Source organism: Ailuropoda melanoleuca, chromosome 12 (genome assembly GCF_002007445.2).
Source record: "Ailuropoda melanoleuca isolate Jingjing chromosome 12, ASM200744v2, whole genome shotgun sequence".
In the NCBI taxonomy this organism is placed as follows: Eukaryota; Metazoa; Chordata; class Mammalia; order Carnivora; family Ursidae; genus Ailuropoda; species Ailuropoda melanoleuca.
In genome coordinates this window covers 35,434,364-35,447,531 of record NC_048229.1, presented here as the reverse complement: position 1 = coordinate 35,447,531, position 13,168 = coordinate 35,434,364, and the positions used below count along the sequence as shown (strand labels likewise).

The 13,168-nt window shown below is 50.3% G+C and overlaps 1 protein-coding gene across 3 annotated transcripts; it reads left to right on the top strand.

The window, feature by feature from the left end:
- The first annotated feature begins 463 nt into the window (after positions 1 to 463).
- On the top strand, positions 464 to 12,922 carry PLAUR (plasminogen activator, urokinase receptor). 3 transcript variants are annotated; one of them, XM_002923928.4, is made up of 7 exons: positions 464 to 621; positions 2,242 to 2,352; positions 3,452 to 3,595; positions 8,818 to 8,976; positions 9,574 to 9,708; positions 11,126 to 11,272; positions 12,374 to 12,922. In XM_002923928.4, the coding sequence occupies exons 1-7, from the start codon at positions 564 to 566 to the stop codon at positions 12,625 to 12,627; spliced, it is 1,008 nt and encodes a 335-aa protein (XP_002923974.2). In that variant the 5' UTR covers positions 464 to 563; the 3' UTR covers positions 12,628 to 12,922. The 3 variants fall into 3 exon arrangements, with proteins under 3 accessions (XP_002923974.2, XP_019660097.2, XP_034493754.1); XM_034637863.1 differs by lacking the exon at positions 464 to 621 and adding an exon at positions 778 to 977; XM_019804538.2 differs by lacking the exon at positions 11,126 to 11,272.
- Positions 12,923 to 13,168: the final 246 nt, after the last annotated feature.

Sequence of the window (13,168 nt, the reverse complement as noted above, 5' to 3'; positions counted from 1 at the left end):
TAGCACAAAAAGGCCCAGGAAGGCCATGGGGCGTGCTCAGCACCCGCAGCTAAAGCCCACAGCGGCGGGTCTGGACTGCTGGGCGCCCACGAACCCAGCCGCACATCTGCGTCCTTGCGACCCTGGGCAGCACTAAGAAGACGTGCCGGATAACGGCAATCATCGCTTGGCGCTGTCTGTCCGCGATGCCAGCGGCGGCCACGGGGACTTAGCTTGGTGCTGCAGGGTGTCCGTCAGCCGGCCCTGCCTCTTGCTGGGACTCCTGCCCTGGGAAGTGAGCTGTGAAAGGCCACTGAGTTAGCACTTCGGCAGCCTGCAGACAGTGTGACCACGGCCACATGACTCAGAGCAGAGCCTATCCCCCCTCCTCCTGGCTGGCCGCGCCCTGGCAAAGGAAGTTTTTGAGGAGGAGGGGTGAATGGGGGAGGAGGGGGAAACACTCTGGGGCTGACTCGCTCTTTCGCAAAATCTCTGGGAGGAGCCCCGGGGGCACAAAACTGTCTCCTTCCCCGGGCCAGACTGAGAGGTGCGGGGAGCCACACGGACAGGAGCTGCTGCCAGACATGGGCCGCCCGCTGCTGCTGCCGCTGCTGCTGCTGTCGGTCCAGACCTGCATTCCAGGTAGGGGCTGGGCGCCCAAACCCCTGCGCTGGGCACTGGGTCCTGACCGCAGTGGAGAGGGGGAGGGGCGGGGGGCTCAGAGGCGGATGAGCTGGAGGAGGGGGGCTCAGTCCCCAGCCCTCCCCCTCACACAATAATCCTCCAGCCACCTGCAGCCCCGCACAGCACAGTAGTACCAGGCCAGCAGGAGGGGCTCAGGAAATACTAGACGAGCGAAGGCAGTTCGCCGCAGCGGCCGCGGAAGGAGTGCGCTCCGTATTCCAGGGGCTCCTCTACGCTCCTGCCCTGCGATTTCAGACTGGACGGCCACCGCTATTTTAACCCTGTTTCACAGAGAAGGAAACAGGCTCAGAGAGGTAACCTACATCCAGTCCTTGAGTAAGTGAGATTCTGGCCCCGCAGGGGCGTCCCCCAGCTCTCCGCGCTCGGTCGGGGCTCCCTACCGCCCCCGCCCCGACCCAGCCCCTTTGAAAGACCCGGAGAACGAAGCCTCGTTTTACAAAAGATCTAAACAGAGAGGCCGAACGTCTCAGAGACAGAGGCTGGTGAATCCAGGGCTTGTCGCTGGAGGACCCTTCCCTTTCATTATACCCTAGCTACTCTCTCAACTCCTTTCCCGGGAAATGTACGGGAGAGGGTTGAACTGCGAGAGGAAATTGAGAAGGAACTGAGTCAGGGCGGGGCAGGGAAGGGGGAGCAGGGGGTTGAGGGGCGGTTCAACAATGAATAACCCGGAAAGGTCTCCGGATCTTTCGTGGCCAAGAATGAATAATGACCCCAGAAGACTGCGAATTTGGGGTGGGGAATGGACCCCAGCAGGGGAGGTGTTGGGGCGGGGCTAGTGGGCCAAGTTATTACCGCAGGAGGGGCGAGTGGGCGGGGCTAAACCCTCAGGGAGAGTTAGTGGGCGGAGCGAGAATCTCGGGGGAGGAGCTGGGGGCAGGGAGAGAAACTTGAGGGGAGGGGCTGGGGTGAGGGGAGAGAACCTGGGGGGGTGGCTACAGCAGTTGGGGTTAGAACTTCCCGTGGGCTGATGGGCGAAGTTAAAACTTTGGCCTGGACTGATCGGCGGCGGAAGAGAACGTTGGGGAGAGGCTATGGAAAAGAGTAGAGTCTGGGGGCATTAAAGGGGGGGATAGTAAGTGAGGGTCACTGGGAACTGGGGTAGAACGTGAAGATCAGCTGCAGTTGGGTGAAGGTAGAACGCCCTTAGGGGAGCTTTCGAAGCAGAATAGACCGAGGGCCTGTGGAATGCGGGAAAGGACCTAAATTGGAGCTGGGCTAGAACATTCAGATGGACGGAGAGGGTGGGGATTGGACTCAGGATAGGCCTGGCGCTGTAACAGAATTCAAGGGAAAATGAACCAGGGGGGACTTTAGGGAAGGACTGTGGGAAGAGATCGAACTTTAGCTTAGGGGCTGTAGATAAAATATGGGTTTAGAGATAGACCGGAAGTACTGCTGACCCAAACCCAGGGCTGGAGCAGAGAGGTGAGAGGTGGGCAGAATGTGGAGCGCGAACCTGAGTGCACAAGGCCAAGAGACTTGATCCTGGTACTGGGGCATGAAGGAGGGCTCGGAGCTGTAACAATTTCTTCTCTCCTCCCTCTTTCTCCGCAGGCTCCTGGAGCCTACAGTGCATGCTGTGTCAGAGGACCGGGAAGTGCCAGGTGGAAGAGTGTGCTGGTGGCCAGGACCTCTGCAGGACCACGATCTTGCGCATATGGGAAGGTGAGCTCCCCCGCTACAGCATGACAGGGAACGCAAGTGACCAAGAAAACGTATTTCACCAGTAATCAGGGAAATGCAAACAAAAAAAGACAAGGGGACCCTATTTCATACCTACCAGAGGGACAAGCATTTAAAAATCTGACAATGCTGGGATGGGTGAGATGTGGAGCTATCCTGTTAATGGGGATAAATTCGTGCATCCACTGCACAGAGCAATTTGGAAGTCTCTAGTACAGATGAAGATTAGCATACCCTCCAGCCAGCAGTTCAACTTCTAGGAATATAGAAACCCCCGAGAACCTTGGACACACGTGCCCAGGGACACATGTATAAGAATGTTCTTAGCAGTGATGTTGGTGGTATGGATTACCGATCAGTGGAGGAGAAACATGATGGTGTAATCACACAATGGAATGCTCCACGGCAGTTTAAATGAAGGAACTTCAGCTGTAGGTATTAAAGTGGATACGTCTCAAAAACATCAGGTTGAGGGGAAAAAAAGCGTGTTGCATGGTATGACAGCTTTTAATATAAATAGTATTTAACAATATGCCATAAATAATGTATAAAGAAATCATACATTATGATGCGTACCTAGTGTGAGAATTACCTACCCCAGTGGTTGCTTCCGGACAGGGCATAAGGGGAATGGGATTTGGGGGAGTGGGCAGGAGGTGTTAACTCTATCTTTTAAATGTCAGTTCTTCAAAAAAATATCAGAAACAAATACAGCAAAATTTTCTAATATTTTATAAAATTTGGTGATGAATGCACAAGTATTTATTGTATCGTTCTCTTATGCTTTTTGGGAAGCCTGTAACAATCTCCTTTAAAAAATTCCTATTAGAGGCATCTCCCTGCTAAAATCACTAAGCTGGGAGGGAGGGGTAGATGGATCCAGATGGCCTCAGCCATAGTGTGGTCACTAAGAGAGAGTAGGCTCCCTGTGGTGGGAGGGCGAGGAGGGGAGACGGCTGGACCCAAGAGAAGAGGCCTGGCAAGGATCAGCCCCAGAAGTGGGTGACCTTAGGACCAAGAGTGTCAGAGGCTGGTTGGGCCCAGGGTTGCCTTTGGGGTGACAAAGATCTATTCCTCACAGGAGGTGAAGAGCTGGAGGTGGTGGAGAGAGGCTGTGCCCATCCGGAGAAGAGGAACAGGACCCTGAGCTATCGGACAGGCATGCAGATCATCACTCTTACGGAGACCCTGTGCGGGACTGACTTGTGCAACCGACCCATCCCTGGTGAGTTGGGCAGCCCTCACCATGCTCGACCCTGCCACCATCATTCTCCTGATCCTGCCCCCACCAGCCCCGACTCTCAAATGCCGGTTTAACAAAAAGACTTAGGCTCAGGTTCTCCAGTTCCCACAGGAGAGGGTAGGAAGCAACGGATCCATGTTGCATGGTCATGCATGTAGATTCCTCTTTCTGGGCCTGGCGAGGAAGGAAATTGGTTAAGGCCAGGCCAGTCCCAATGACGTCAGTAAGCATAGCACCTATGTTTTCACCGTTTCTCATTCATCCATGCTGACCTCAAACTTTCGTCTGTAGGTGGAGACTGAATCAGATGTTTATTTTCAAGGAAGTGACAAGAGAGGGGACGCTGGCTTTAGCTTTCTGTTAGATGTGCTTAAGGAAAACACTGATAGTCGAATCTAAGTAATTCTTCGAATCATAGATAATATTCAGAAGATTTAACAATATCAGTCAATGCAGAAGGCATTGACCAATTGGAATACTCCTAGAGCCCCCTCTTTAGCTGATGGATCTTGGAGACATAGGGTTCTAAAGAGAGAGTTGGGAGTGGTCAGGGGTTTACCAGCAAGCTTGAGGCAACAGCTATCAATTCAGTAATTTAATAAATGATAAAGCGATTATTAGCCCCATTTCTAAGGCCATTTTACCTTGCTTGTGATTACTGAATAGTTGGTTAAACCACATCCTGTATTTATGTGATACTGGGGATACAGAAGTGACCAAGACAGCTTTGGGCCTTACCATGGGCTTACAGTCAGTGGGGTGGGAGTGGGGGTGACAGACCCATCACCAGACAGTGACTGCTCAGATTACAGTCAGAGCCAGGATGGGGAAGCACAAGCAGAGGGGTCAGGACCATGAGACCCCCTGGTCTTAGAGGGGTCAGAGATGTAGTTGGGAAGCACAGTCCAGAATTTTCAGGGCTGAGATGAGGGAAACAGAGGCCAGAGTGATCAGGGCTGGGATGAATGAAGAGTAGGAGCTGTGGGACCCTAGGGGAGATACTGGGACCCTAGGGGAGATACTGGACTCCAGTCAAAGAAGTTTTCCTACAGAAAACAACAACTAAGCTGGATCTTGAGGGATGAGCAGGAATCAGACTGTTAAAAAGACAGTAGAAAGGGTTTTCTAGGAAAAGCAATCAGATACCAAGGCCCAAAGGTGGCTGAAAGTAGTATGGCTGGAGGAAAGAAAACACAGGGCAAGAGGAGCTGGCAAAATTGGCAAGGTCATACTACATGGGGCCTTCTAGGTTGTGGTGAGGAATATAGACCATACTGGCAACAGGGGGAGGTCATAAAAGGGTTGAGCTTTGTTTGTTTGTCTGTTTGGTTTTTAGATTTATTTATTTGAGAGAGAGAGTGCACACACAATGAGTGGGGGAAGGGGCAGAAAGAGGGAGAGAGAGAATCTCAAGCAGACTTCCCACTGAATGTGGAGCCAACGGGTTGAGGGGGGGAGGCTCAATCCCACAACCATGAGATCATGACCTGAGCGAAAACCAAGAGTCTGACACCTAACCAACTGAGTCATCCAGATGCCCCAGTCATAAAAGGGTTGTAAGCAGAGAGTGTCATGATCAGATTTGCATTTTTAAACAAATTATTCTGATCTCAGACGAAAGCAATGATGGAGGGAAAGTAGATGAGGGCAGTCCACCTTGGAGGTGGGTGAGATGGTCCAGATGAAGAAGAGAGTGATTGCATTAAAATGTCAACCATGCACATGGAGAGAAGTGGGTGGATTTTAAGAACTATGTAGCAGGTAGACAAGCAGAACTTACTGGTGGATTAGACAAGGGGGTAGGTTTGCTGTTCTGGTCATGATGGAGTCACACGTATCTTAATCTGCCAGTGACAGCCAGAAAAGCTGGACAGATTATAAACAATTACTTGAGGTCACTGGAGAGCAGCTAATGAAGAGAGGAACTTGAGTTGCTACAATCTTTGAAATAAGGGAAGCACAGAAATACAGGAAGCTGGCTTTATCCTTGAGTGCACTTTTCAATTCACTGCTGCAAAGGGGAAATATAACCCAAATAAGAGAGATCATTGCTAGACTGAGAAGACAGGGGTTAGAGTCTAGGGCTCCCAGAGGGTCTGGAAAATGAGAGATAGAGTCTGGGAATGTATGGAACCACAGAAAAGGGTGTCCCCAAATCTGCAGATTTCCTTTAAGTCATTGGCAAGCTGTACATGCACAGGGTGAGACTCCAAGAAACTCAGCAGAAAATAGTATCTGGGAAGCTACAGAACTGAACAAGGATTCCAGCAGGCATATGATGCTGAGGAAACAAAAGTTGCCAAGTTGGATAGAGAGGCCTTGGTAACCACTCCAAGCTTTCCTCTGAGACCATACCCTAGACGTAAGGGCAAAACTGAAAGAGACCAGCCCTAAACATGCCTACATCTGATCTTCAGCAGGAAGAAAACCTGACCTTCTTGGGAAGAAAATAACATTATTTAGAGCCTTTCCAAATTTTCTTTTTTTTTTTTTAAAGATTTTATTTATTTATTTGACAGAGAGAGACAGCCAGCGAGAGAGGGAACACAAGCAGGGGGAGTGGGAGAGGAAGAAGCAGGCTCCTAGCGGAGGAGCCCGATGTGGGACTCGATCCCAGAACGCTGGGATCACACCCTGAGTGGAAGGCAGACGCTTAACGACTACGCCACCCAGGCGCCCCATAGAGCCTTTCCAAATTTTCATTATGATGTCTGACATCTAATCAAAACTTACAAGGTACACCAAAGAAAACTGAATGGACCAATTAACAGGAAACGTAGAGAAAAATCCAAAAGTAGAAACAGACTTGCAATGATTCAGATAGTGGAGTTATTAGACAGGAACAGTTAAAATAGCCACGATCAATATAGTCCAAAAAAATAGAGAAAAGGATAAAATTTAGCAGAAAGGTGGAGTCCATTTTTTAAAAGAGTCAAACAGAAAACAAAGAATAGTGACTGAGATTAAGAACTCAATAGATGTGCTTAATATTGACCAGAAGCAGTGGGGCAAAAGGATTAAAGAACTAGAAGTCAGGCCAGGAGAAGTCTCCAGATTGGTGCCTAGATGTGGAGGATCAAGGAACCTGCCAGGTTTCTGCCCGGGGGACTGAATGGGACCACCGCAGGGATATGAAATTCAGAAGAGAAGGACCAATTTAGAGAAGATAGAGAAGATAGAGAGCTTCCTTTGGGGCATGTAGAGACTCAGGTGTTTGAGGGACAGCCAGAGGGCCTCTCCAGGAGGCAGTTGGGTGTACAGGTGTGGAGCTCAGAGGAAGTCCTGCCTGCAGTGAGTTCCCAGCAGACACGTGGAAATGAAGCCAGGTCAATAGATGACATCCCCGTGGGAAAGGGTGTGCACCATGAGAAATGAAAAGGGCCTAAGACAGAACCCTGAGGGTGACCCACATTTAGAAGAGCAACATAAGAAGAACAGGTCACTAGGGGACACAAGGATGGTATAATGGTGGTGATGGCAATCCATGTTTCCATTTTCATGGAAGTTCATGTGAGAAGACAAGGGTCATTGGCATTTTAATTATTTTTCTTCAGGGTTGGGGAAGATTTGGCCTTGGATGTAAATGATTCACCAAATTCCAACAGCTGGCCTGCCAGCTGAGAGAGTGGCTGAGACAGCCCTCTCCCTTCTGTAGGACTTGGCCCTGACTCAACTTGGATATTTGGGGTCAGGAAAGGGAGGGCATGCCAGGCTCCAGAATGGTGTGAGCCAAGGCCTGGCCGGAGGAATGACTCTAGTGTTTCCAGAGAAAAATAATTCAGCCCCTTGGCCTGGACCAGCAGGTAATGAGAGGCAGTATTATCACAGATCAATCAAGCAAGGCTTGGATCCCTGACACAATCGGGTAGTGCATTAATTATCTATCATCTATCACCTCATCACAGATCGTCCCAGAACTTAAAACAAAAATGAGCATGTGTTATTTCACGAAGTTTCTGAAGGTCAGATTCTGAAGAATCTGCAAGTGGCTTAAGTAGGTGGTTCTGGATCTTTCGTGAGGTTGCAATCAAGATGACAGTGGAGCTGCCGTCATCTCAAGGCTCCCAAGGGAGTTTTAGTCACATGGATGGTCCCCTCCCGTAGCTTGCACAAAGGCCTCGGTTCCTCGCCACATAGACCTCACCATGGGGTGTTTGAGTGTTCTAACCACATGACAGCTGGACTCCCTCCAGACCAAATAATCCAAGAGAGAGCCAGGAAGAAGTTTCGATGCCTTTTATGATCTAGCGCGGAGTCATACACCATCGTTTCCGCAATATCCCATTAGTTACACAGGTCAGCCCTATTCTTTGAGCGTGTGTACCAGGAAACAGGGGTCACTGGGGGCCGTCTCAGAGACTGGCTACCACAGAGAACAATAGCAGGGTTTTAAGCAATTCTTCATTCATTCATTCATTTAACAAATATTTACTGAATGTCTTCTCTGGCTCTGGCCCTGTGCTGGGTTGTGTTGGGACACAGTAATGATCAGGACAGCCTTGGCTCTACCTCCTGGGGCTCAGAGTCCAGTCAGACAGGGGAATGACCCAAAGTGGGTGTGGCTGGGATTGGGGAGCCCAGAGGGAGGTCAGGGAGGACTTCTTAGAGGAGGTGAAATTTGAGAAGATGTTGCCTGAAGAATGAGTAGGAGGAGACGGGGAGAGTAGGGAGCCAGGGGAGCGTGTTCTAGGCAAAGGCTGGATGCCAGTCAGCATGTACGTTCAGGGACTGTGGGAAGTCATGGGAAGTAGAGTCTGAGGGGCTAGTGGAGGGGGATGAGGCAGGAGAGGGGGCCGGGACCCAGAGGTTGATGGGCCTTGAATGCCACGCTAAGTAGCTTGGATTTTATTCTGAGGGCACTGGGGAGCCATGGAGAGGTTCTGAGCAGAGCAGAGGTAGTGTCAGATTTGAGTATTAGAACATCCTTCTAGGGCAATGTGGGGATGCACTGGGTGGGGCTGGGGGCAAGGATGGAAACCAGAAGGCCAGGGAGGAACCTGGTATTGAAGGAGTTCTGACCTGGTCATGGGGCTGGAAAGGAGGGGATGGATGCCAGAAAGATTCAGGAAGTGGGATGGGCAGGGCTTTGATGATTGGATGAAGGGTGAGATAAGGAGGAATTGATGCTAAGGTGAGTCTTCAAGGGAGCTAGATTTCTGAAACTCTCCTCACGGAGTCTCACCCTCCTGCCCCTCCCCAAACAGGTCGGCCTTCCACCTTTCCCCGAACCCGAAGCCGTTACCTCGAATGTGTTTCCTGCGCCTCATCAGATCTGAGTTGTGAGAGGGGCTGGAGCCAGAGCCTGCAATGCCGCAGCCCTACAGAACAGTGCGTGGAAGTGGTGACCCACCGGAGCCTGGAAGGTGAGCTCCAACCTATCAGCAGCTCCTCCCCCCTGCTTTGCTCCTCCCCAAGGCTGCCCTTAACAACAAGGACCCCAGAATAACAAGGATTTAAGCAAGGTAGAAAGTTACTTCTCTCACGCACAAAAAGTCTAGTGCTAGGAAGTCCTGGGCCACTAGGACAGTTCTACAGTCACCAAGAGCCCAGATGCCTTCTCATTTCTTGTATATTGCTTCCATTCTCAAGATTGCCTCATAGTCCAACATGGCTGCCAGAGCTCCAAACCTCATGTCCAAGTTTCAGGAAGGAGAAAGAGGAAAAGGAACAAAAAGTAGGCACCCCTCCTTTTGTGAGAGTTCTCCTTTCTGGAAGTCCCATAAAACTTTTCTATTTATATCACATTGGCCAGAACTTAGCCACATGATTATACCTATGGAAGCTGGAAAATGTGGTTGGTTTTTTGGGGTTTTTTTGGCCTAGATATATGGCTGCCCCAGATAAAATTAAGGTCCTATAATGAACAGTGAGGCAGGAAATGGGCAAATGACTGTTGTGGTGGTGGGCAAAGCCAGTGTCAGCCCCTGAAAAATCTGACCTCTCTCCTCTGCCCCCAACAGGCAGTCCAAGGGATGAGCACCACACCCGTGGCTGTGGCAAACTTCCGGGCTGCCCAGGCCCCACCGGCTTCCATAACAACCACACCTTCCACTTCCTGCAGTGCTGCAACACCACCAAATGCAATGGGGGCCCAGGTGAGGGGCAAGGGAACCATGCAGCATGAGGCCGGGCATCTGGGCAGGGAGGTGTACCCAGGCTTCTGCCCCTCACTTGCAGGCCACCCCTCCTCTCTAGGTATCCATCTCCTCTGAAAGCCCCTCCTCAAAGAAGGCTTGTATGGAAATTGAATGAGCCCATCAAACCTTTACCAAGACCCATGCTTTATACTTCCTTGAATCCTTCCACGCTGCTGGCCCACACCACCGGGAGCTCCTGCCTAGATTGTTGTGATAACCCTCTTGCTGGTCCCCCTGCTTCCACCCCTGCCTCCTACAGCCAGTGCTCAACACAGCAGCAAGAGTGCTTTCTTAAAAATGTAAACCAGAGCACGTCACTCTCCTTCCATGTAAACCAGAGCACGTCACTTTCCTTCCTTAGGCACTGCAGCGACTCCTCCTTGCTCTCAGAATAAAATCCAAAGACCACCCTATGCTCTATGTAATCCAGCACCTGTCTGCCTCACGCTTTACATTCGGTTTCCGCAGCCACCAAAATCCATCCTGCCTCATGGCCTTTGCGCATGCAGTACCCTCCACCAGGAACACATCTCCCCCAAGAGTTTACCCGGCTGGCTACTTCTCTTTTATTAGGTCTCAGCTCCAAAGTATCATCTTCAGGGACATTCCCTGTCCCTCCCCTCCACCGTCATCTCGCTGCTTGGTGTTTTTCTGTCTCTATAAACCAGTACTGCCCAACAGAACTTTCCACAGTGATAGAAATGTTCTATATCTGCACTGTCCATATAGCATATGGCTGTTGAGCACTTGAAATGTGAACTGAACTTTGAATTTTAGTTAATACGAATTCATTTCAGTGTAAATGTAAACAACCACAGGTGACTAGTAGCTACCATATTGGATAGTGTAGCTCTAAGTGGTAAGTGCTGTAGAACAGGGACTGTTTCGTCTTCCACAGCTGCTCGCCCAGTGCCTGGTCAGATAGGGGCTCAGGAGGAGCAGTGAGGTGGGATTTCTCTCACAGGTTCTATAAAGAACCCCCTAGAAGCAGTACCTGGGTGGCTCTGTTGGTTAAGCGTCTGCCTTCAGCTCAGGTCATGATCTCAGGGTTCTGGGATTGAGTCCCACATCCGGCTCCCTGATCAGACGGGAGCCTGCTTCTCCCTCTCCCTCTGCCCCTCCCCGTGCTCGTGCTCGTGCTCTCTGGCACTCTCTAGCTCAAATAAATAAATAAAATCTTAAAAAAAAAAAAAAAAAAGCGCCCCCCCAAGACAATGCTATTCCAATGCCTGACCACAAGGTGGCTCCATGACATCTCTGGCTGCAAGTTGACAGTTCTAGGGGAGGAAATACAAGGAAGGACAGCCCTCCACCCCACCTGCCTGGACCCCCATACTAATTTCCTTGGTTTCTGTGTCACTTGTCTTCTCCCAAGTCCTGGAGCTTCAAAACCTATCTCTGAATGGCCTCGAGTGTTACAGCTGTGAGGGGAACAGCACCCATGGATGTTCCTCAGAAGAGACTTCCCTGACTCCCTGCCGAGGCCCAATGAATCAATGTCTGGAAGCCACAGGCACTAATGGTGAGCCCTTCTAGGGCCCTGCGAGAGGATACTTGTGGGTGGCAGGTTGTCGGCCATAAGTCGACTTCACGGAGCTTAGTCTTTCTGTGGAAAAGGTAGGACATCCTTCAGGAGGGTCCAAAGTGTCATCAGGAACTAGGACTTCATTAAGATGGGCCTTCCAGCCACAGAAATGTGGACTTCTCCGGGAAAGGGACTTCCTACAAGGGGATGGGACTTCCCACGGGAGGTGGGACTTCCTGAGCACATGGCGGGCTTCCATCCTGTACTATCCTAGGCAGGTCTCTCTGTTAGAGCGGTTCTCAAACATCTCAAAATTCCTTCATGCTCTTAAAAATTATTTCTTGTGTCAGTTATACCTATAGATATTTACTGCATTAAAGTTAAACTGAGATATTTTAAGAGATGTAGTAATTATTAATTTATTATTTATTTTTTGAGAGAGAGAGAGCGCGCGGTCCTGCGAGTGGGGGAAGGAAGGGCAGAGGGAGAGGGAGAGGGAGTCTTAAGCAGGCTTCATGCCCAGCATGGAGCATAGGCCCAGCTTGATCTCACAACCCTGAGATCATAACCTAAGCTGAAACCGAGAGTCGGTCGCTTAACCGCCTGAGCCACCCAGGCGCCCCTATTAATTTATTTTAAAATAAATTAGCTTAAAATAAAAATATAAAATAAAACCTCATTCCATGTGAACATAACATTTTTTACTTTAAAAAAATGACATTTTCCAAAATGAAAACGTTTAACAAGAAGACTGGCGGTCCTTCTACCATTTTGCAAATCTCTTTCATGTCTGGCTTAATAGAAGACAGCTGGATCCTCATATCGGCTTCTGCATTCAATCGGCTGCAAGATCACATGTCCCAGGGTTTCTGGAAAACCCCCACTGTACACTCATAAGAATGGAAAAGTCAAATGATGCTTTAGTATTATTATGAGTATAGTTTTGACTTCTCGGTTCCCTCGGAAGGGTCTGAGGGTCCACACTTGAAACTGCTGCTTTCTTCAGGTAGTGTCCACCACAAGGTGGCAGGTCACCCAGTGAGCACTGCAGGTGGACGCCAGGAGCTGGGAGTCTCACACAGTCTTCTCTCTCCTCAGGGCTGGGCGACCCGAGCTACACAGTACGAGGCTGTGTGACCCCGTCATGGTGCCAGAGTCTCCACGTGGCTGAAGCCTTCAGCCTGACTCATCTCAACGTCTCATGCTGTACCGGAAATGGGTGTAACCTCCCAGTCCAGGATCACCAGCCCCGCATGGGCAGTGCCCCCCGGCCTGGTCCTGCCCACCTCAGCCTCACAGCCACCCTGCTTATAACTGCCAGACTGTGGGGAGGCACTCTCCTCTGGACCTGACCCCCCACACTCCCCCTTCCCTGGCTGGATCCAGGGGAGCCCTTTGCCCTCCCCTCAGCTCCCAGCCCTGCAGACTTGCTGTGTGACCTCGGGCCAGTGTGCTGTCCTCTCTAGGTCTCAGTTTTCCCAGCTGCCTCACAGAGTTGCAGAACCAGGGGAAGAAAACTGGAGAAACTGCAGGCCAGCAGGAGAGGTCTTGTTATGTTAGCATTGTTGTACCAGTGGTGTTATTATTAATTAATATTTGTTTTATTTAATATTTTATACTTTAAATAAAGATTTTTGTACCAGTGAACAAGGCCTGATCTTCCTTTCTCTGTAGCATCTCTCTGGGAGGATGAATGGGGTGGGGCACATTTTGTCCAGCTCCTAGAATTAGGGGTCACATTGTAGGACCCAGGCACTGGGGGCCCCAGCCTGGGGAGCAGTTCCGCTTCCATCCTAAGCCACCTCCACATCTATTTCTGGGCTCCAACTCACTCACCAAAGCACTAACCTTCCACCTCTTCTCCCAAGCTTCAAAGGTCAAGACTACTTTGTT

Coding starts and splice junctions, on each gene's coding strand:
- PLAUR (XM_002923928.4), top strand. CDS start 564: ATGGGCCGCCCGCTGCTGCTGCCGCTGCTGCTGCTGTCGGTCCAGACC. Junction 8,977..9,573: donor GACCCACCGGAGCCTGGAAG/GTGAGCTCCAAC, acceptor TGCCCCCAACAG/GCAGTCCAAGGGATGAGCAC. Junction 11,273..12,373: donor GGAAGCCACAGGCACTAATG/GTGAGCCCTTCT, acceptor CTCTCTCCTCAG/GGCTGGGCGACCCGAGCTAC.